This window comes from Schistocerca gregaria, chromosome X (assembly GCF_023897955.1).
Source record: "Schistocerca gregaria isolate iqSchGreg1 chromosome X, iqSchGreg1.2, whole genome shotgun sequence".
Taxonomy (NCBI): Eukaryota; Metazoa; Arthropoda; class Insecta; order Orthoptera; family Acrididae; genus Schistocerca; species Schistocerca gregaria.
Window position 1 is genome coordinate 745,507,903 of NC_064931.1, and position 25,605 is coordinate 745,533,507.

The 25,605-nt window shown below is 43.6% G+C and overlaps 1 protein-coding gene across 1 annotated transcript in view; it reads right to left on the minus strand.

The window, feature by feature from the left end:
- Positions 1-25,313, minus strand: part of LOC126298302 (uncharacterized) — an 826,796-nt gene extending 801,483 nt beyond the window's left edge. Inside the window, exon 1 of the mRNA XM_049989599.1 lies at positions 25,071-25,313. Within this exon, the coding sequence (XP_049845556.1) occupies positions 25,071-25,313 (243 nt within the window). The remainder of the gene's footprint in view (positions 1-25,070) is intronic.
- Positions 25,314-25,605: the final 292 nt, after the last annotated feature.

Genomic DNA, 25,605 nt, shown 5'->3' on the forward strand with positions numbered 1-25,605 from the left:
CATCCGATAAAGACTTGAAGGTATGCCATACAGTATTCATTAGCAAAACAGTTTCCCAATTAGAACCTCGCAAAGTCGTATTTATCTTGCTGTTAGGATTCCTTAGACCTAGCAAACAAATGAACATCTTTTAGAAAATATCCGTAATGTAGTAAAAATTACTCCCACGCCTTCCTGCAGGAGTGCTTTCTCCTGCCTGGAACACGGTGGATACACAGCTACTGTGTTACAACCGACCTACTACAAAACGCCAGTGTCGTTATTAGTTCGAGTATCGAACGTAAGGACGTTAGTGTAAGCCGCATAACTGCTGGCTCATTTTGCCGGCGTCAAGTAATTTCACGCATATTGATTACCTTTGAACGCTCCGCGAACCGGTGTAAATTATATTTTCCGGTCGATATCGCCAGCAGATAGCTCGACAAATTTGAGCTCTACACCGCTATCGTCGTAACTGAGAAGGGCCACAATTCGCACACGGGTCTTATCGTTCGCAAACATGAGGAACGATGCCTGGTAGAATATTAGCACACAGAAAATAGCAATCCTTGGACGTAGTCATGGACATTAACTTGTAACAGAGGCATATCCACGATGATTATTTGTCGTTTTGTTCTACTAAATCTTTTCGTCGTCATCGTACTTAGTGCTACAGCGTTGCCCTATACCTTACCTTTTTTTATTGGGAAATAATGGGGTGCCCATAAAGACGTTAGCAGAGACCACATACTTACCTTCGATACCACATACTTTCCGTCGACAGTACGGGTACAACATAGACATTCACTTAGATCCTTCGCAAAGTAGAGAACTTCTTTGGTGATACTAGACTGATTCGTATTGGAATCGTTGCCTTCCGCATTACGCTTCCATCACCACATCAGTTCATTGTCTGCTTGGTTAGTCATAAGTACAACTCCCCCACAAATAAAGAGCTGCCTAGGGAGGTGTGGGTAGCATTACATGCGTTAGAAAGCCCCTTCTGTGGCGGAGCACTAACCGGAAAGCGTGCGAGATAGAGTAGTTGTAAGGCACTGAACTTTGTCAGGAGGCGTGCAGTTCGAATCTCTGTAAGTTTTCTGAGGAAAAAGTAGCCATTCTTAGAATTGTTTTTACCGACATGCTGACGGTTCTGGTTATAGATATTAGGGAAATAACTGGTATTAGAGAAAAGAGCATTGACAAAACTAGTTGTTGATAGTTTCAGTGCATTGCTTCCGTTCCTTGTTTCCAGTGGATGTTGGTGAACCTCTGTCCTTCGCCCTCCTTGATTAAGAATTTTCGATACCAAGCTAGTGAGGAGACGTTATAGCCTATACGTTGGGACTCCGTGGTTCAGGAAGGTAAAGAAAATTAAGAGTTCATCTTTCCGCCGAGTGCGAGCTCGAAATGGACAGGAATGCAGAAGAAAATAGATTGTATCTTTTTGAAAACAACTACTCATGCGTTAACGTTTCAAAGAAAGCACGAACCTATTTGTCCAGGTGCAGATTAGAGCGCTTCCAAATGCGACTCAAGTACATGGTCAAGGAGACGTGTTACGTAGTGCAGTGGTCAGCATTCGAGTCCCATCTTGTGCATAATTTGTTTTATGTACACTTTCTGCATGTATGGTCGAAGTATATGACTGTGTTATCTTAGTGCATTCACAATGGAAGGACGAACATTTAATCATTTGATCACTTCCGTCGAAGTATTGCCGGTCGTTTTTCCTGCCAACGACCCTCCATCACAAATCCTGTGATGACTGATGGCCGATCAAAATGATTATCCCTTTAATCCTTCTAACCGTTCTTCCAGTCATAAACACGCAGTTGCAAGCGAGCTACAAAGGAAACAGGAGGTTCGCAGGGCCGCTGGCTTACACTTAGTGCTTTTGCGCTAATGAAAGTAACAATTTATCCAACGTCTGTGCCAACTGCTCTCTTTTTTCCTGAGTTATTGATTTTTTTCGAATTTTTCTAGGCTTGTAGGAACGATTGTCCACTATGTCTCTATTTTGTTAATGCTCCATGACATACATTACATATATGTTGATCTGTTTTCTGTTATTGGGCAATAGTGTAACTGTATGTATCTTTTCAGTCATTTTTGTTAAATTGCCACACTGAATATTTGGTCAGTTACTGAATCTTTTTATTTCGTCGAAAGCCAACTCCTTAAAAAGTGATACTATTAGATAATCTTAGATGTTCCAGATGGAGAAGAGTTTTAAAAGTAGGCGTATGTATGGTCGCTGACGACTGAGGTACCCATTTGGGTTTCTCAGATGTTGCTGACGCAGCGAAAGAACGCAGTACTTGTAACAGAAATTCCGATTCAGCATTCCATGAAAATATGTGAACGACTTGCTCACTATTAGTCACTAGTGTTAAATGGGTGATAGAGGATGTATGATCAGCGTGATCAGAAACAGTCTGAAAAGCTTGTAAAGTTGTTGCAGGATAGCATGTGCTGAGAAACCGCACAATAACACTGCGTTCAGTGTGGGGCGGCTGTGGGGTGAGTGGACTGCTGTAGCCTGTTGTGGGTTTGTGTACCACTCAGAGCTACGGCGGGGACGAAGCCTCTCCGTCCCAGTTCAATACACACATACACCTATTGTATGCATAAGTATATATATATATATATATATATATATATATATATATATATATATATATATATATATATATATATATAGCTTAAAGCTGAAGCTTGACCGGAATTACGTAGTTATTTCGATATAAATAGTCGTTACAACAGTTTGTGGTGGTTCCACGTGTCGTCCTTTAGATGCGCTGTAGTTTCTAAAGTACGGTTTGTAGAGATCATGCGAAATACACATGATCTGTAAGTTACGATGTAATTGTCGACAACGATGCCCCAGACAGGCAGGAAAAGGAACACAGCAAATGGGACGTGCTGTTACTAAATCCTCCCGTTAACATAAATGAATAGGTAAATCAGTGAGAAGTCTACGAGTCATGTCAAGGAATGGTTGTGTGTAACATACGTAGGAGGAGCCATGAAATCCGTGGATTGATCATTACCTTTAAATACGGTTCCAAATATTAAAACAAATTCACTGAAGCGCCAAAGAAACTGGTATAGGCATCTGTATTCAAATACAGAGATATTTAAACAGCAGAATACGGCCCTGCGGTCGGCAACGCCTACGTTAAGACGACAAGTGACCGGTGCAGTTGTTAGAGAACTTAGTGCTGCTACAATGGCAGCCTAATAAGATTTAAGTGAAGTTGAATGTAATGTTATAATCGTCGCACGAGCGATGGGACACAGTATCTTCGAGGCAGCGATGAAGTGGGGATTTTCTGTACGATCATTTCGCGAGTGTACCGTGAATGTCGGGAATCCCGCAAAACATCAAATGTCCGATATCGCTGCACCGTAAAAACATCCTGAGAGAACGGGACCATCGACGAATGAAGAGAATCATTCAACATGGCAGAAGTGCAACCCTTCCGCAGATTGCTGCAGGTTTCAATGCTGGGTCATCAACAAGCGTCAGCGTGTGAACCATTCAACGAGATATCATCGATATGGGCTTTCGGAGCCGAAGGGCCACTCGTGTACGATTGATGACTGCACGACACAAAGCTTTACGTCTTGCCTCGGCCCGTCAACACCGACACTGGAATGTTGATGACTGGAAACGTGTTGCCTGGTCGGACGAGTCTCGTTTCAAATTGTATTAAGTGGTAGGATGTGTATAGGTATGGAGACAACGTCATGAATCCACGGACCCTGCATGTCACCTGGGGACTGTTCAAGGTGGTGGAGGCTCTATAATGGTGTGGGGCGTGTGCAGTCGGAATGATATGGGACCCCTGATACGTCTAGAAACGACTTTGACAGGCGACACGTGCGTAAGCATCCTATCTGATCACCCACAACCGTTCATGCCCATTGTACATTCCGACGGACGTGGGGAATTCTAGCAGGACAATGCGACACCCCACACTTCCACAATTGTTACAGAGTGGATCAAGGAACACTCTTCTGTGTTTAAATGGTTCCGCTGGCCACCAAACTCCCCAGACATGAACATTATTGAGCATATCTGGGGCGCCTTGAAACGTGCTGTTCAGAAGCGATGTTCACTTCCTCGTACTTTTATGGATTTATGGACAGCCCTGCAGGATTCATGCCACGTCATATTGCGGCACTTCTGCGTGCTCGCGGGAGCCGTACACGGTATTACACATGTGTACCAGTTTCTTTGATTCTGCAGTATATATGTGTAGCTGAAAAACAAATACAGGACTTTGGAATTTTGGACTCCATAAGATTCCCTTTCTGTGCAGTGACCTTGGAATATAAAATTATTAAGAATGTAGCAACCAGTCGAGGAAACATAATTTATTTATCTTGTTGGAAGATCTGCCAAGGACAGTACTTCTACTTATGGCATGTATCGGTTACATAAATGCACTGATGATGCTGATATCAGTCGAAATCGATTTGCAACTAGATAAATAATGTATCCGCGACTGGTTGCTGCATTCTTTATAATTTTAAATACAGAATTTTTATTGATATGCAAGGTCAATTGAACTGAACGACGTCAGCTTTGTGCAACGCCTTGTAGAGTAAATAAAAGAATAAATAAACGATTGGGGTTCGAATGTCAGCCTTACAGCCTTATATGTTGGCTCCTGTCTGTAGTTTGTAAAATTGTAAGCTAGTATAAAGCTCAGCATGGAACGTGACGCACTCCGCTACATTAACAACAAAACAAGGAGCTGGGGGCTGCAGGAAGTTCTTTGTGTCCCCCCGCCTGTCGCAGCTCTGTACGGGGGACGATGAGACAGACACCAGTAAATGCTGCCTGTCAAGCAGACGGCGGCGCTTTCGCTAGCAGAGGAAACAGCCGAAAGCACTCCCCGCGAACCAGACCCGGCTGCTATACCATTCCACTTACCCAGCCGTGTCACAGCGTGTTCGCAGTTCCGCTGCAGTAAATGGAGCTATGGAGATATTCTGTCTGAAGTTCCTAGTTAAGTAATACCTGCTGTAGCTCGTTGATGTTTTGAGTAAGTGTACCAAGAAATGTATTACACTTCTACTCAGCGCGAAAAGAGCGAAACTGATGTCATCTACTCAATTTAGGGGCTGAGGAAGTTGATAAACTGTAACCATATTCATAATAGATTCTAGCTGATTCTTTTCCGAAACCCTGATTAAAGTTAAGTAATAATGTACATGTTATTAAATATAGTATTCGCAACTCACTTGACAATTAGCACCACGTAGTCAGGACAGGAGTGGAAACCGAGCTTTTTCCCCCGCCAAGATGTATCCTGAGTCGTGTAGCATAATCGTCTAACACTTAAAAATTTTAAAAGAGCAGTGAATGAAGTTCTTTATAAACATTTTATTAAATTTATTTGTTTAGGATTGCGATTTAGGCCACTGTATCATTTTCAGGAACTGCTGTAACAACGCACATCTGTTAAACAGCAATTCCGTTTTAAAGATGCATCCTGTTCTTAAATATTTTTGTAAAAGATAATTTAAACTAAAACTACTGTTTCCTACCTCACTATTAAGTGCGTCAGAGCATACTTCTTACTATTAAGAGGACATTGTTCTCATGTAAACTATACTCACATATTTCATCTCATATGGAGAAGGAAACCGGACTACTCATCATCTAATGGGACGACCGAGCGAGGTGGTGCAGTGGTTAATAGACTAGACTCGCTTCCAGAAGGACGACAGTTCAATCCCGCGTCGGGCCGTCCTGATTTAGGTTTCCCGTGATTTCCCTAAATCGCTTCAGGCGACTGCCGGGATGGTTCCTTTCACACGGCACGGCCGACTTTCTTCTCCATATTTCCCTAATCCTACGAGACCGATGACTTCGCTGTTTGGTCTCTTCCCCCAAATCAATCCAATCCGAATGGGACGTAAAACTTCACAAAATGCGATAACTTTATATCAACTAAGTATTTAAATATGAAATAATTCAGTAATTCGTGTATATGTCGTACGCTTATTTATCACAGTGCGTGTATTGATTCACATTGGCTCTGAGCACTATGGGACTTAACATCTGAGGTCATCAGTCTCCTAGAACTTATAACTACTTAAACCTAACTAACCTAAGGACATCACACACATTCATGGCCCAGGCAGGATTCGAACCTGCCACCGTAGCAGCAGCACGGCTCCGGACTGAGGCCCCTAGAACCTCTCGGTGACAGCGGCCGGCAGTGCGTGTACTAGCTGTGGCATTTTACAACTACAGTTGTGTGAAAGCACTGGATTCTACCAGCCAAGCATCATATATGTTGTCCCAGAGATACCGTTTTACTTAATGTTCCCTGTTCCTTCGTTACAGTACCTAATTAGAAACTAGAAAACTTCTTTAAATGTACAGTGTTTCGATGAGAAATGTAGGAAGGAATCTTAACTTATTTCTTATATATATGACGTGCAATAGGTCTATGTAATATTGTCGATAACAGAACGATTTCCTGTTACCAGTTGTGAATATGTATGGACTTCATAATAATGGCGTAGTAAGTGGCAAGTGGTAAAAAATTGAAAGCAATTTGTCCTTTATAATTTATTATAAAGAGCAGAATGTACCCCTAGGTACATGTTGCATCTGAAATTCTGCTTGACTGTGGACGCAAGTAAACAGACAAAAAGCGAATAAATCTGAAGTTTTCATTTCAAGCTGGTGATCAACTGTGACGCAACAGATTTCATCAAAAGAGTGCGTTTGACATTCTGTTTGTGAAAGACAGAATAGCCACAGTACTTTCACTGTGATCCTGAAATATTGATATGTACAATGAACAGGAGAGGGAAGAGGATGTTGGAAAATATTGACAAGTTAGCAACGCTATTAATATGAAGCAATCAATATTATAATTTTATTACATTTGGTTCCAAATCGGGCAGCTGTTGAGACATAACATGTCGGCAGTGCACCATCTTCAGAGAAGAGTACCACATCACTTCGTCAAGGTCACTGAAATGTTATGTCTAGTTGACTGCAGAATCCGGCGTCTAGCCTCACAAGGAGTAAAGGGATTAACATGTCAAGACACCACATTTAGATCCAAAGTAATCGTCAAGTTGAATTTAAAGAAGAAACATTACATTACAACTACATTTGTACTCCGCAAGCCACCCAACGGTGTGTGGCGGAGGGCACTTTACGTGCCACTGTCATTACCTCCGTTTTCTGTTCCAGTCGCGTATGGTTCGCGGGAAGAGCGACTGCCGGAAAGCCTCCGTGCGAGCTTGAATCTCTCTAATTTTACATTCGTTATCTCCTCGGGAGGTGTAAGCAGGGGGACGCAATATATTCGAACACCTCATCCAGAAACGCACCCTCTCGAAACCTCGACAGCAAGCTACACCGCGATGCAGAGTGCCTCTCTTGCAGAGTCTGCCACTCGAGTTTGCTTAACATCTCCGTAACCTATCACGGTTACCAAATAAACCTGTGGCGAAACGAGCCGCTCTTCTTTGGATCTTCTCTATCTCCTCCGTCAACCCGACCTGGTACGGATCCCACACTGATGAGCAATACTCAAGTATAGGTCAAACGAGTGTTTTGTAAGTCACCTCCTTTGTTGATGGACTACATTTTCTAAGGACTCCCTCAATGAATCTCAACCTGGCACCCGCCTTACCAACAATTAGTTTTATATGATCATTCCATTTCAAATCGTTCCGCACGCATACTCCCAGATATTTTACAGAAGTAACTGCTACCAGTGTTTGTTCCGCAATCATATAATCATACAACAAAGGATCCTGCTTTCTATGTATTCGCAATACATTACATTTGTGTATGTTAAGGGCCAGTTGCCACTCCCTGCACCAAGTGCCTATCCGCTGCAGATCTTCCTGCATTTCGCTACAATTTTCTAATGCTGCAACTTCTCTGTATACTACAGCATCATCCGAGAAAAGCCGCATGGAACTTCCGACAATAGCTGACCTGAATTCTAATCTTCGTCCACCTATCGTGTATGCAAACATATAATGATTTTCATATCAAAACGTCGACTGTAAATGTCATAGTGTTGCCACTTTCGGTAAGTAAGTGAATGTGATGAGACAAATACTCAACATTTATTCCTATGTATGTAGAACTAGAAAAATTGATATAAGTTCCCTTCCTGTTTCTCTTTTGGTTCTGATGACTACCACTGCAGCTCGATAATGGATAAAGTTTTAAAGCGTCTCGTAATTGTGTCAAATGATAATAAAAGGTTTATGTTGTAGGTTGAAGAAATGAGAAGTAGCACACTGCTTATGGAGTAATTATGGCAAGCATCTTGCACAGAAACGTATGTATGTCGTTCATGTTAGAGAGTAAAATACTTCCTAGTATCACATCGAATAATGTCCTCGGAAATCTTCTCTTTTCCTTGATTTTGAAGTTTTGTTGAACCTAAAATTATAGAGACGAAGCAGTAGCTTCTTTTGAGGTGGAAGGGTTACACGAGATGACCTGAATTCTAATCTTCGTCCACCTATCGTGTTTTAGATTTTCAGCGTGTCGCCTGAATAACTGAAGACGATTGATTCATCAGGACTACACTAGAGCAATTTTTCCATCTCAATATAATCTAGTTAGCCACCATTTGTAATAACCTCAATGTTTACGTTGTGTTAGCGAAGTACGAGATCTTAGGAGATTAATAACGTCAGCGTTTATGGTAGAAACAATCTCGACGACATAGAAAAACCGCAGATGATTTTAAGCAGCACACCTTAGCTGATACACTATGTGATCAAAAGTATCCGGACACCTGGCAGAAATGACTTACAAGTTCGTGGCGCCCTCCATCGGTAATGCTGGAATTCATTATGGTGCTGGCCCACCCTTAGCCTTGATGACAGCTTCCACTCTCGCAGGCGTACGTTCAATTAGGTGCTGGAAAGTTTCTTGGGGAATGGCAGCCCGTTCTTCACGGAATGCTGCACTCAGGAGGGGCATCGATGTCGGTCGGTGACGCCTAGCACGAAGTCGGCGCCTGCCGGTGTGGCCGAGCGCTTCTAGGCGCTTCAGCCTGGAACCACGCGACCGCTACGGTCGCAGGTTCTAATCCTGCCTCGGGCATGGGTGTGTGTGATGTCCTTGGTTAGTTAGGTTTAAGTAGTTCTAAGTTCTAGGGGACTGATGACCTCAGATGTTAAGTCCCATGGTGCACAGAGCCATTTGAACCATTTTGAACGAAGTCGGCTTTCAAAATATCGCAAAGATGCTTTATAGGATTCAGGTCAGGACTCTGTGCAGGAGAGTCCATTACAGGGATGCCATTGCCGTGTAACCACTCCGCCAGAGGCCGTGCGTTATGAACAGGTGTTCGATCGTGTTCAAAGATGCAATCGCCATCCCCGAATTGCTCTTCAACAGTGGGAAGCAAGAAGGTGCTTAAAACATCAATGTAGGCCAGTGCTGTGATAGTGCCATGCAAAACAAGGGTTGCAAGCTCCCTCCATGAAAAACACGACCACACCATAACACCACCGCCTCCGAATTTTACTACACTACACACGCTGACAGATGAGGTTCACCGGGCATTCGCCATACCCACACCCAGCCATCGGATCGACACATTGTGTACCGTGATTCGTCACTCCACACAACGTTATTCCATTGTTCAATTGTCCAATGTTTAAGCTCCTTACACCAGGTGAGGAGTCGTTTGCCATTTACCGACGTGATGTGTGGCTTATGAGCAGCCGCTCAACCATAAAATCCAAGTTTTCTCATCTCCCGTCTAACTGTCAGATTACTTGCAGTGGATCCTGATGCAGCTTGGAATTCCTGTGAGACGGTTTGGATAGATTTCTGCCTATTACACATTACGACCCTCTTCAACTGTCGGCGGTCTCTGTCAGTCAACAGACGAGGTCGGTCTGTACGCTATTGTGCTGTACGTGTCCCTTCCACGTATCCACTTCACTATCACATCGGAAACAAAACCTAGGAATGTTTAGGAGTGTGGAAATCTCGCGTTCAGACGTATGGCACAAGTGACACCCAATCACCTGACCACGTTCGAAGTCCGTGATTTCCGCGGAGCGCCCCCTTCTGCTCTCTCGCGATGTCTAACGACTACTGACGTAACTGACATGTTGGCAGTAGGTGGCAGCACAATCGACCTAATATGAAAAACGTATATTTTGGGGGTGTCCGGATACTTTTGATCACATAGTGTATTTCGACCGAGCTGCACATCATCCAGGGATGCGCCTCCGATCGTCATTCCTCATAGCTTTTAATTTGTTTAGGGGAATCCTCTATATAATATTTACGCAACTACTGGGTCTTGTGTTTTGTTGCGGAGATAGTACATTCTGAGGTTCGTCCTCGTCTAGATATAGGGGGTATTCAAATGAAAACAAGATAGATGGGAAAAAGTAAGTAAACTGTTTGTTATTTCAAAAGCGATCGCCATAACTGTTAATAAAATTTATCCCAAGACAAGAGGATCAACACCTTCACGGAAGAATCTTTCCGGTTGTATACGGAACCATGGTTATACCCAGACGTGCACCTTATTCGGCCGAAGAAAATCGGCGACCACGAATGTCTTTCTTTAGGACATGAATAATAAGGAAATTTCACAGGGAGAGGTCGGGACTGTGTGAAGGATGTGTAAGGGCTAACCAGCGAAACTTCTGCAGAGTAGCCGAGACAACCTTGGTAACATGTGGGATGGCGTTATCTTGTGACGGAATGATGCTCTGTCTTTCTACATTCCTGGGCGTTTGGAGTCGGTTGCCCCACTTCAATTTTTACAGAGTGCCACGTGGACATGCGATTGCCATATTTGCGGAGTCCTAAACAGAGACATTCGTGGGTGTCGCTTTGCTTCAGACGAAGAGGTGCACGCCTGGAGATAACCAAGGTTCCTTAGGCAACCCCAAACAGTTTTCCATAAAAGCATCTCATGGAGGAATAAATGTATTAACACTTATGGCGATTACTTTTGAAACAATAAACAGTTTACTTAATTTTTCCCATCTACCTCGTTTTCATTTAGCTGCCCCTTACACAGCCTCGGACTGTAAAGTGCGTGGCCGAGGGTACTGTACCACATTTAGGCTTTCTTCCCTTTCCTGGGGCACGTGGAGTGCAGGAAGCATGACGGCTTAAATGCCACTGCGCGTGCTGTAATTAGTGTAGTTTTGCTTGGCACTCCCTAAGGAAGCGATATGTAGGAGATTGAAGAATATCTCTAGATTCTTTCCTCAATATTGTTTCGTGAAACTTTGTAAGTAAGCTTTCGCGAGGAATTATCGCCTATCCGTAAGAGTCAGCCATCTCAGATTTTTTCACATTTCTGTGACGCTCTCCAGCGAGTCAAACCTGTGACCATTCGTGACGTCCTTCTACGTATACGTTCAATATCCCCTGTTAGTTCTAACTGATATGGGTCCCACACACTTTACCAGTATTTTAAGATAGGCCACAGAAAGTGATTTGTAAGCAGTCTCCTTTGCAGAACGACTGCATTTTTCCAGTCTCCTTCCAATTAACCGAAGTCTGCCACCCGCTTTCCCTACGACTGAGTCGGTTTGAACGTTCCCTTTCGCGTCCGTAGGAAGTTCACACATTCCAACTGTGACTTATTTACTCTGTAAACATAGCATGTTTCTTTTGTGTGTTGTGCGAAGTGCACAGGTTTACGTTTGTGGAAGCTGCCAGTCTTTGCACCACTTTGAAATATTATGAAGATTTCAATGGATATTAGTGCAGTTTTTTCTGGCATTAATTCATTGCGTCATCTGCAAAACGTGTAAGATTAGTATAAATATCGTCTGCCAGGTCATTAATACACACCACGCAAAACAAGCGTCCCAAAGCACTTTCCTGGAGCACGCCTGAAGTTGCTTCTACATCTGTCGGTGACCCTTCATCCAAGACCTTGCGAGGTGGTGCAGTGCACACGCATTCTGGAGGATGACAGCTCAAATCCCCATCCGACGATCCATATTTAGGTTTTTGTGGTTTCCCTAAATCATATCCGGCCGTTGTGGCCGAGCGGTTCTAGGCGCTTCAGTCTGGAACCGCGCGACCGCTACGGTCGCAGGTTCGAATCCTGCCTCGGGCATGGAAGTGTGTGATGTCCTTAGGTTGGTTAGGTTTAAGTAGTTCTAAGTTCTAGGGGACTAATGACCTCAGATGATAGTGCTGAGAGCCATTTGAACCATTTTTGAGCCCCCAAATCATTCCAGGCAAATACCTGGGTGGTTCCTTTCCCATCATTTCGTATAATCTGTGCTTATGCTCCAACTGCAATGACCGCTGTGTCGACAGAATTTTATACTCTTACCTTCCTTTTTTCTTGATAACGTGATGGGTCCGCCCTACCAATAAGTTCTTAGTTCGTCCGAGCGCGTTGTCAGCGAGTGTGCGAGAACCGGCCGGCGCGCAGCCGTGACAGGGGTTCACGTGCGTGAGAGCTGGGCAGGCGAAAAGCTGCCGGAATCAATACGGCCGGTGCAGACGCGTTGTTTCCAAACAGCGGCCGCCACGCCGTCTCGGCCATTTCCTGCGTCCGCCTAATGACTGATTTCGCTAAGTGCGCTTCGACGTCGACACAATTCAAAAGGTTCGCGCATGTGGGTCGTCTCTACGACATAACACTATGCGTTTACGTATCTCCAGTATTGCAATCGTGCAGTTATGTGAACAAAGATTTGCACACTCTGTTCTGTGGAAGGTTCAGCGAGAGAAACCCAGTGTCAACTCGTATTCAACATTTGGAGAATATAAAGCCTGGATCATAACTGTACCAATAAAATTTCACAGTTCATCAGCGATACTTTCTGAATATTTTTGTGTAAGGGGCATGTGGTCTCAGGTTTACCATTACGGATTAAATAACGTAATTATAACACATAGGTGTCGTCTGCTGTGAAGCCACACATTCAACAATGTGCTCTGAATGGTGTGCTCCGAAATACTTTTGCCTGCACCAGCATAGTGCTCTGTGATCATATTACTCACAGGGAGGTATTCGAATAACTCAGGCCTGGAAGTGTATCTGTATCAGGGAAGCAAGAACGATTGAAGATTACCCACAGGTAATCCTGTTTCACAGAGCGGACAAGCCTCCGATCTTGACGTTCTATGATGAGGCACTGATGTGCAACGCCTTGACGCCAGTAATAGGGCAAACTATGTTGTGGTGCATTTTGTTAGTGTGGGTGCCTACATAAGGAGCAGGTATGCACCCAGGGGCAAACCTATTGTTCTCCTTTGATTGACAGGTCATTAACCTATTGTTCTGCTAAGAGGATTAAGACCCCCTGGGGATAATCCTTCCTTCTGATTGACAGGTCCTTAACTCATTGTACCCCAACCCCTCCCCCTCCTCTTCCCAACCCCTCAGGAAATGTTCAATCGTCCTCCCTCCCCCTCACTGATACAGATACACTTCCAGGCCTGAGTTATTCGAATAGCTCCATCCCACTCTTATCAGACTGATAAGAGTGAGAGGGAGCTATTTGAATAACACAGTCCTGAAAGTGTATCTATATCAGCAAGGGGGAGGGGGGAAGTTGGAGATTTCCTGAGGGGTTGTGAGGAGGAGGGGGATGGGTTGTGGGACAATAGGTTAAGGACCTGTCATACAGAAGGAAGGTTTATCCCCAGGGGCTCTTAATCCTCTTAGCAGAACAATAGGTTAATGATCTGTCAATCAAAAGAGAACAATAGGTTTACCCCTGAGTGCATACCTGCCCCTGATGTAGGCACCCTGCACCAACAAAATTCACCACATCACAGTTTTCCTTACTACCATCGCCTACTCATCCAAACCGTCCTTTGATCACTAACCATAGATGCTCACAACAGCAGCAAGCCAACAGCTGCCCAGCTTCACCATTTCGGAGATGCTCATTCCTCAGGGCTCTAGCAATCTGTCCTTTGTGAAAGTCGCTTATGTCAGTATATGTCTTGAGTTGGTACCCATATCATCTCAAGAAAGATTCCCCAGTCGTCTCTGCTCCGCTGATATACCTGTCTCAACTTCTCACATGCATGCAACACCACCAAGCAGCATTCATTCTTGTGGTGGGCAGTGGTCATAATGTCTTGTGTTATCAGTGTAGTTTTCAGCTGATGTGCAGTTAACATTCTACTCCTTCAACCTCTAGCAGTTGTAAACTGCACATGAGCATCCTCTTTATATAGTTTCCACCTACTTCCTACCAGTAACACACAGGTTGACACAGTTCGTATGTCATTTGAAACACACATTTGCAGCACCTGCTTTCTGTTGTTCGTCTCAAAAAGAAATGAATGAAAGTTGAATTTCGACGCCTTATGGACGATAAAATCATGAGATGGAGAAAGAATTCGGATTGTGAGATGCTGGGGAAGAAAAGTTAAAGTGTGCTATTCAATGTAATCATCCCAGCATTTGACTTAATCGATTTAGAGAATCAACAGAAAATATAAATCTGGATGGTCAAACTAATATCTAACCGCGGTCTGGAGCCAAGCGCCAGACCAGTGCGCTACCTCGACTTGTCATTATTACCCACAGCCTGCCTCTGTGATTGTCTCTATTTTTCAGGTTGCACATTCGACCTTTCTCACGTTTAAGTGAAGTGACCATTTCATTTTTTGTAATTTCTCCATGCCATTGTAATAAATAACTCACTATATACATGAAATATTGTACACTGAGATGAGTGCCAATAATTTGTCCCCTTACAGGCTGAAGAAAAATTCACCCACTCGGACTTCGCAGCGTGATTACTCACATACAAGCATTACAAAAATGTCTCTCACAAAATTTGGTCCTGCGCATATTTCGGGCAGTGAATGGACGTTAAAGATTGACAATCTGGCAACATTGTAATCACATGTACAATAATTACTTCTGCCAGGGGGTGCAACAGTGATGTGCAGTTGGTGCAGTAGACACTTTTTGCGTTAGCAAGCAGTACATCAAATGTTCGATTCCTGGTCGGGGCTTATTTGTTTTTATTTACTAAAACTGGTTTGCGTGGTACGGTCTCTGGCATCGTTATCACCATACAGCGATTGCAGAGGGTCTTCTACAAAATATTTGCAGTTACGTACTATAAACACGGAAATGAAAGTACAATCGTTTGATTGGTCAGCTTTTAAAGAAGCCTTTTGCACGTCCTGGACTCGAATTCTTTCGCGCCACTGCACCTACTAAATTCCAGACTTGTTCTCTATGTACCCTTCCAAATGGTCTCATCTAAATTATTTGCAAATTACGTTGCTAGCTACCAGTGACATAAGGCCCTAACGGAATGTAATGGACCTGAATATGGCAAAAATAATAGTCGATGGGACCAATGGGGAAGGGTACACACACAAAAGTTTCGAATCTAGTACATGCAATGGTTCGAAACAATTTGCGTCCACGACATTCAAAAGCCCTCTATAAATGCTGATAAATTAAAACGACGGTTCTTCCATTTCTGTGTTCGTAGTAAGTGTAAATGTTTTATGGAAGACCCGCTGTAATCGCTGTTTGATGTTTAAGACGCCAGATATCGTACCGTGCAGACTACAAATAAGCCTCGACCCAGAATCGAAACATCGACCTCTTGCATGCCAACCCAAAGCGTTATCTACAGCACCAACTGTACAGCACTACTACCATTCCGTGACAAAGATAGTTACCGTACCTGTGATTACAGTGTTCCCAGAGTGCCAATCCTTAACGCCCATTTACTGCCCGCAGTGTGCGCAGGACGAAATTTTGTGACAGGCATTTTTGTATTGCTAGCATGTGAGGAATCGCGCCACGAAGTCAGCGTGAGCGAATTTTTCTTCTTCCTGTACATCGTGACATTATACACTATCACCAGCACGGACGTTGTCTCCAAAGATACGAATTCGCTTGCTGCTTCGGTCAGTTTTGCATCAAACGGAATTAACAAATTAATTTGACACAGCACCCGGTTTCACAGGGGAGAGTGTCGTCGATTTTAACAACTCTAAATTCTGGCCCAACGAATCTGCATTTCGCTAAGTGCAGCGTGAGGTAGGAGCAGTACATCCTGCTGAACACTTTGCGGAAATAATCTGGTTGTGTGGGTCAGGAGACGTAAGAATCTGATAGAATACGTCAATTCGAGTAAAGTGTGACATGTGACAGAGGCTAAACCTTGAGTTTAAATTTTGGCGGATTGTGCCTTCTAATCTTACTTTTCCATCGATACCCATTTTGGTTCACAACATTTACGTGGAATTCTTACGCGTTGAATTAGAGCAGAACACAGCTCCGTCCGAACAGGCCTCGGAAGGCCAGAAGGTACCGACCGACCGCCATGTCATCATCAGCCGATAGGTGACACTGGATGCGAATATGGAACGACATGTGGTCTGCACACCGCTGTCCCTGCCGTTCCAGTTTTCGTGAGCGGAGCCGCTACTTCTCAGTCAAGTAGCTCCTCACTTGGCCTCACAAGAGGCGAGTGCACCCATCTTGCCAACAGCGCTCGGAAGCCCCTGACTGTCACCCATCCAAGTGTTAGCCAAGCCCGACAACACTGAACAAATCGGTGTTGCCAGTGCGGCAAGGCCGTTGGCAGAGCACAACGTAACTCACAGCTAGTTCGCAGCACCGTCACACACAAAAATGCACTGCAAATTTCAGAGGAAAGGGTACAGTTGTAGGATGTCTTAATATTTATTTGTTCGTTTCCTCAAATCACACATATTGCTGTTTAAATAGTTTCAAAAAGTATGCTGCCTGGTTGTTTCTTCAGTTTTTACTATAGGCTTTCACCCTCCAAGGGAAAAGAAATATTGACCATATTTATCAACCTTCAGTTTAACGCTCTGCATAAAGACAGGTAGTCATGTGCAGCGACATCCACACTTTTATCATCGTAAAAGTCCGAGATTGTGTGTTGCCGGAACAGTTAGGCGACATATTACCGCCATCCACATACATATCGTGGAAGGGTGATTACAGGAAAATCAGAGAAATTCGAACTTGTCGCTACTACCGTGCATCACTCGCGGTTGTAACAGGGCAGGGGAGAAATCTTCGTGGTAGGAGAAGTATCTTCACCACACACTGAAAGGTGGTATTCTGAGTATAGACGTAAAAATTGTAGCAGATACGATGTCCTGTATCAGCAGCACGTATACCCCTTCCCACTAGACTGACGAAAGCAGTGCGGGCAGAAGATTGCCTGGACGCCTATACGCATGCTTTAATATATCTAGTTCTATCGTTGTTATTACGTGATGAATATCAAAAAGTACGTATACGTGCTCGAACTCATAACCACAAAACAGTTTCTCTGAATGTTGAAAGTAATTCTCATAGCGATGAAACATTTGTATTTTTACAGTCTTCCAATAAATTTTGTCAAGTATTTCAGTTACACTTTCGTGCTCAACAAAGGCACTTTGCAAGGGGATACGAAATGGAACGAGCACATCATGTCGGTAATAGGGAAGGCGAATGGTTGAACTGGAAGAATTTTAGGAAAGTGTAGCCCATCTATAAAGAACACAGGGTATAGAACACTAGTATGAACCATTAACAGGGAAAGCGAATGGTCGAATTGGGAGAATTTTAGGAGAGTGCCAGCCGATGTAGCCAAGCGGTTCTAGGCACTTCAGTCTGGAACCGCGCGACCGCTACGGTCGCAGGTTCGAATCCTGCCTCGGGCATGGATGTGTGTGATGTCCTTAGGTTAGCTAGGTTTAAGTAGTTTTAAGGCTAGGGGACTGATGACCTCAGATGTTAAGTCCCATAGTGCTCAGAGCCATTTGGAGTCTCCATTTGAGAGTGTAACAGGAAAGGGCAGAACTGGTAGTGGTACAAAGTATCTTCCGGCCGTCACCGTATGATGTCTTGCGGAGTATGCATATAGATGTAGATGTATAATATGTGACAAATCGTACAACTGTTCTTTCAACTATTTTATCACTTCAGGTGATTGTGTCTTGTAAGGATTTCAAACAGGTGGAAAATGTTCGAGACAGTTTTATTAAAATTTCTAGATAACGTACTTGGTAAAGAAGATAGATAGATTTCAGAATAAAGCTTTCGCTCTGCAGCGGTGTGTGCAGTGTTTTCAGACATCTTGGCGGATTTGTACTAGATGCTGGACTGCGACACGAACCCGGAACCCCGCCTTTCGCGAGCATTGCTCTTACCGGCTGACCTCTCCATGCACGTCTCAGGCTCATTCCTTACATCATCAGTTCTACCATAACTCTGTCCTACTTTCCAACTTTTTCATAAATCAACAAAACAATATCTGTGAGTGGCCTTAAACTCGGATCAGCGAGATTGTTCAGCCAGTCTCTACAGTGATGTGTTGAACTTTTAAGTCATTCCTTGAATCAATTTCCAAATTATCCTTACGATGTGCTTCATAACTTTGCACTTACGTTGTCTCAGATATCACATTAATCCCTACTAGAATTAAGAGGGCAATTAATTTGTCAAAATACAGACACACTGTCGCCTTACCTCTAAAAGTAGAAAATGTCATGCTCTTACCATGTTTTCTGACCGACTCACTGTGCTACTGAAGCGGTGAGTACGCATCATTAGTTGTCCCTGGAGAGCTGAATCGGTAAGAGAATTCCTTCCGAAAGTCAAGATCCCGGGTTCGACAACGTTCTTCTTCCCTCCAGAATTCCATTAACGGAAACTCATAATTGCTACTGAAGACATCAATGATTAAATACTGAACAACGTTTAAGAGCGCACGTGTGGTACAATAAAAATACTCAAAGCTATTTTACAAACTAATATTCCTTCCATTTTCCACTTTTTCGAGATCTATATATATACGGATGGTGTATATTAGTTTGTAAAATAGCTCTGAGTATGAATTAGCGCGGAGCAAGGCCCAAAGAAAGAAAGTAATAGGATAAAATAACATAAAAAAATGACTTCAGAATGTAAGTTACGCATTATTACGGCAGGCCAAGTAACTTTTATTGAATTCTACATTACATATCAGAATAACATGGATACATTACACTATTTTTCAATATAGTTACGAAGTCTCTGCAAACAACGATCAGAACGTTCTACCAATCTTTCATTTCCTCGACAATAGAAATCCTCTTCTTAGTTACGGTGGCATTCGAGCATCGTTGGGAAATCTCTTTCCCCCTGATGTCCTTTCAGCTTACCGAAAAGATGGTCTGGAGATTGCCGTCTGTCTTCGATGTCGATACTCTCCTTCCCTATCATTATCACCCAGATCCGTGTGGCCTTGGTCAAATTATTGGCAACATTTCACTGCATCCGGAAGTGACATTGTATTTGGTTCATATATCGCCAGAATTTCAAAGTAAATCTGTGTGCAATTTAGACATTTTACTCAGAAGAGTCGTAACGTCCCTTGTACTTAAACGTTGGAGTATATTTCCAGTTTCCGCGTCATTTCACCCGCTCCGTGTGGTGCAACTGTTATTCCCACCGCAGCAGAACTGTCTCTGCAGCTATTATGGAATATATATATATATATATATATATACCAGTCCTGGACGATGCGAGCTGTGTGAACAGTGGCCCTATAGTCTTGGAACACATTTTCACTGTTGTGGAGCGAGCATTATACCATGGGATGGGCCTGATGAGTCAAAATGACCATATCATCCTTTTGCAGGGTAACCTGGGGCCACGATATGCCTGCCCCAGTCTTCACCAAACCCCCACCGGCTGCTGTGGCCGAGCGATTCTAGGCGCTTCAGTCCGGAACCGCGCTGCTGCTACGGTCGCAGGTTCGAATCCCGCGTCGGGCATGGATGTTTGTGATCTCCTTAGGTTAGTTAGGTTTAAGTAGTTCCAAGTCTAGGGGACTGATGGCCTCAGATGTTAAGTTCCATAGTACTTAGAGCCATTTGAACCATTTTGAACGAAACCCCCGCCATATTTCACTCACGGGGTCGTAAACTCGGACATAAGTGAGAATCAGTGTGAAACGAGATTCATCTGACCAAATGACATCCGTACTTTGCTCCATAATCCTTGTTAAGAGCATTTACATCACTGATGAGTTGTTTTGGAATTCCAGCCTGCTGTACAGTTCCCTGCTTTTGCAGCTCCCTTCGTGTCCTTTTAGTGCTGAAACTGTTAGCAAGTGTGACATTCAGTTCTGCAGTGACTTTTACAGCTTTCTTCCTCTTGTTTTCGGCCACAGTCCGCTTCAATGACCATACACCACCATCACACAGCACACACTTTCGTCCGCGTTGTGACTTAGTGGATGATTTTCTGATTTCCCTGTATGCGGTATAAATCTTCGTCACGATGTGTCGCGAAACAACGAACACGTGAGCTACCTCTGTTACTGAAGGACCCACTGTACGAGCACCAACAATTTGGCCACGTTCGACTTTGCTTATCTCCGACGCTATGTATACAAAACTACACAGAACACTGTTGTGCCCACTGCCGCTACTTTCAACGTACTGAGGTGCCGGTCGTGGTCAAATATAATACAACAGTGTAATCTGCAGGCTTGGCCAGCTCTGCATTTCTCTTCAAGCATGCATTTCTACATCTACATCTACATGACTACTCTGCAATTCACATTTAAGTGCTTGGCAGAGGGTTCATCGAACCACAATCATACTATCTCTCTACTATTCCACTCCCGAACAGCGAGCGGGAAAAACGAACACCTAAACCTTTCTGTTCGAGCTCTGATTTCTCTTATTTTATTTTGATGATCATTCCTACCTATGTAGGTTGGGCTCAACAAAATATTTTCGCATTCGGAAGAGAAAGTTGGTGACTGAAATTTCGTAAAAAGGTCTCGCCGCGACGAAAAACGTCTATGCTGTAATGACTTCCATCCCAACTCGTGTATCATATCTGCCACACTCTCTACCCTATAACGCGATAATACAAAACGAGCTGCCCTTCTTTGCACCCTCTCGATGTCCTCCGTCAATCCCACCTGGTAAGGATCCCACACCGCGCAGCAATATTCTAACAGAGGACGAACGAGTGTAGTGTAAGCTGTCTCTTTAGTGGACTTGTTGCATCTTCTAAGTGTCCTGCCAATGAAACGCAACCTTTGGCTCGCCTTCCCGACAATATTATCTATGTGGTCCTTCCAACTGAAGTTGTTTGTAATTTTAACACCCAGGTACTTAGTTGAATTGACAGCCTTGAGAATTGTACTATTTATCGAGTAATCGAATTCCAACGGATTTCGTTTGGAACTCATGTGGATCATCTCACGCTTTTCGTTATTTAGCGTCAACTGCCACCTGACACACCATACAGCAATCTTTTCTAAATCGCTTTGCAGCTGATACTGGTCTTCGGATGACCTTACTAGACGGTAAATTACAGCATCATCTGCGAACAACCTAAGAGAACTGCTCAGATTGTCACCCAGGTCATTTATATAGATATCTCTTGGTGTTTCAATATTTTTGACCGACTCCTGTAGATTTTTTACATCATACCTGCATACGTTTTGCTTGATGTGTGTTCTGTTTTCGTTGTTCTTATTGTGAAATGTTAACTTCAGTTGCTTCCATGTTTAATTTTATAGAACCAAATCAGTCCATCTTAGATTACTTTTCATAGATGCTGCAGTAAGCTGCTGTTGTCCAAATGTTTCAAATGGCTCTGAGCACTATGGGACTTAACTTCTGAGGTCATCAGTCCCCTAGAACTTAGAACTACTTAAAATCTAACCAACCTAAGGACATCACACACATCCATGCCCGAGGCAGGATTCGAACCTGCGACCGGAGCGGTCGCGCGGTTCCAGACTGTTGCGCCTAGAACCGCTCGGCCACCCTGGCCGGCGCTGTTATTGTCTTGGCAATATAACTTCATACCTTCTCTGCAATGAAGTGTGTTATAAGGTCATTGGCTGTATGATTAGACATCTTTCTACTTTATTCCAGTGGGATGAATGAAATTCATATTTTCCATTAAAAGAGTCTTTGTGAATATAGTGACGTAAATAAGCAGGTCTGCCTTATGTTTTATACGACTTCCGTTAAAAAAACTATTGCCAACAATACCTCACATTAACATGCACCCATTGAAGCGTGTTATTCCTTTTGATAATCAGATGCTCTGTTGCGGGCCACTAATCATTAGGCTCGAGTAAAGAAAACAGAGAAACGTGTTAGTCATTGTGCACTCTTTTTGCTCTGAGCCATTTGAACCTCTTTTTTTTCCTCTTATCCCACTGACGACACGAACCTTTACACCAACGTTGACTGTGCTCATTTCTTACTACTCAGGACATGAGAATGTGATATCCGATACACAGGCAATGGATATTTCGTCAAACTGAGCAATACGTTTGGAAGGATAAGAGTTCAGATCCTTGTTAAATGCCCATTCGTTTTTATAAACCATTTAAGTTTGTTTTCTGTTTGGATTTAGGGCGCTCAGAATATAGGTTATTAGCACCCGTAGATATTTTCATGGCCGAGTGAGCTGAAAAACTAATAAAGCGTTCTTATCCATTCGTTAAATCAACTCTTGTAGACACAGGATAACATTGTTCAATAAAAGATACAACAACAAGATAAAAGCATTGATAAATATTTTCAGTCGACAGAAAGATAAAGAAGAACGTGGAATTGTGACAAAGGTGTGTGTGAGAATTGATTTTGATTACATCTGTACTAAATTTTTAATATGGGAGACACTTTTTTCGCCATGAAATGTATATTCATTTCAAATTTGTTTGTAAGATTTTTGACTGTAGTACCTCATATTCGTGGAAGTCATTAGCTGAATACTATCACTGTTAGTCTGGCGCCAGTGTATGTTGAAAACTAAATTAAAAATGCCCCGACATCAAATAAGCATACTTATTTTTTAGTCCGAACTAGAAGAAAAGATAGCAACTTGAACTATACCGACACAACGCGTAGGCTTAAAGTAAATGAAATAACCGGGCAGCGATGGCTTGTACATGCCACATAAAATGATTCTTGTAGGTGAACGGCGAGTACATCTGACCGTAGATACGCAGCAGAAAGTTGCGAGCACTAAGTTTCGCCAAAGTAGAGGGCGTAGCAACGACGTTTTGCGAATATTACCCCGGACTACGAACCCAATGCCAAACGGTTCAGTGTGAATTGTAGATTAATCATGTGGCCGTAGAATTTGCAGAAACTTCGAATAATAAGCGCTTAGCACCCCAAGACTGGATACGCCACTGAATAATATGAGCTCGTCATCTACGCATTAAAAAGAATTCGTTTGCACAAGTGATAGTCACACATTACCAAAAATATGTATTGAAATAATAATATCTTCACTTTTCTGTGCAATGGCTACTTCCGAAGAAGATAATGGCGACTATAACTTTCTGTAACTAGATATTGTGTCCGAACCGTAACTGAAACTTGTATTTACCACTGCTTGCTAAAGTTTAAGGTATGGGTTCGAGTCCATGTCCATTCCTCCAAAAATTTTTATTGCGTGGTGGAAATTAAGACCATAATAATGAAGATATTTGATGGTTTACTAGTTCTATTATTCACTAATCACTCTGAAAAAAATTGGACTGCGAGCTAGTGGATGCAAATAGAAAAAACTTCAAGCTGCGTATGAAATACCGGTCACGAGAAATGACATTACATGGCGCTACTCCTCATAAGTTAAGACAATGCCACAAGTATTCAGTCAGCGCTATAATATTATGCACAGAAAATACTCATCAGACCCTCATCTGTTGATAACTGATGCTGCAAGTACTTGGATAATTCATGTTTGGAGGTGAGAAATTTCGCCAGTAAACTAAGGATTACAAACGCTCTTAGCAGTTACCTACAGAACTACGGAAGTTATACTAGGACAGCAGAGTTCTCTGAGCACTGCCGAAATCGCTGAGTAGAAATGAGGCTATGGTGCGTCACTATGAATAGATACTAACATGGTATGAAGTACACTGTCAAAACTATTCAATTATAAGACTATCACGCACCAAATATACTCAAGTAGTCCCTTACCGATAACTACTATTTTAAGCATTTACATAGTTCCTTCATCACTCAAATGAAAGTAACTAAAAAAAGATTAAGCTTATCCATTTTGGAGACTGTAGAGCTCCGTGACTGTATATTAAATGAAATATAGATGTGACCTGCACTGCACGAAATATTTATTTATTTTCAGAAAACAGTTTTCGAGTCTTTTCTGGCTCATTAGGTGAGAGATGCAGAGGTTCACATATTTATACTTGTAGTATGGCGCTTGGTGCTGTTTCGCCTAGTATGGCAGATATTTGGCACGTTGTGAGTAAATAAATTCACCTCTCAACACAACTAGCCAAATACCTGCCACACGAGGCAATGTTTCCCATCTTCTTGTCCCAGCGAAGCAACATCCGGTGCTCAGCAAGGTGCTGTAAGTATAAATACTTAAACTTTTGCGTGCCTCGTGTGACGATAAGGCTGAAAACCTGTAAAAGTAAGTTGCGAAAAGAAATAAGTATTTCATAAGTAACCGGTCGTAGATGTCTGTCGTTATATTTCGTTGACAAAGGATTCTTCTGCGTCGAATTAAGAAAATGGCATTAGTGACGTAGTGTCTCTTCAGGAGAAGCGAATAGCGTGTCCATTCGAATTAATAAATTTTTCTTTTAGCCGAGCTGGAGCAACGTAAAATTTTGTAAACAAAGCGGCCGTTTAATTCGCAGCGGCGTGCGAATGCGAGCGCGCTGCCGGAGAAGCTGACAATGGAGCAGGTGCGTGACCCTAGGTCCGCCTGTCGTAGGCGCCGCCGGGTCGGGTTAACGATCTGTCGGTGGGGCGTTTTGTTCACTGCCACTGCAGACAGCGCGTCCTTAATCGCCGCTGCTCCGTCACACAGGAGCGCGGGAAACTACGTGCCCGTGACGCCCGCGAAAGCCAACTTCATTCTCCGGTGATTAGGTAGACATCAAATACCCATAGCTGAGGCGAATATTCTTTTTCGGAGTGAGCAGATGTAGTGCAAACGAATCCGAACTGGGGTGACTCGCTTTAGTGTCGAAATGCTGTACGGATTGGACGGGAAGAGGTGCGCTAAGTGGCGGTGTGGCTGGCTGGCGGGCGCAGCGAGCAGCGCGCAGCATACCATGTTCTGGCGGAGCTTGTGCAGGAGGTGGTCCATGCCGCGGCCGGCGCCTCTCCGCTCCAGGCCCGACTGCCGCTTCGTCCTGCCTCTGCCGCCGCCGCCGCCGCCGCCGCCGCCTCGCGACGCCGCATCGATCTGTCCGGACGCGCGCGCATGCGCACCGCGCACGCCGCTGCACGCCTCGCTGGCCGCGCCGTCTGCAGTTCGAACCCCGCCCGGAAGCACTCCCAGCTGGCAACGCATCCACCTAGCTCAAAACGGATCGCTGCGGCGCTCAAATCTAGAACGTAACTCACTTAACAAGTCACAAATCCTAAGTTTATTTATTTACTAACTTTTCCGCGGTCTCCAACTGCTCAGCTATTACGTCATCTATAATGCTTGTTCATATCTTCACAAATTAAGCAGAGATTAATACTGCCCAACAGAGCCTATTTTGCCCTAACAAGACTTCTCTCCTCAAGGCTCCTGTCTCGTACCACGAAACTGACTATGTACAAATCAATTATACGACCCGTGCTTACATATGCCTCTG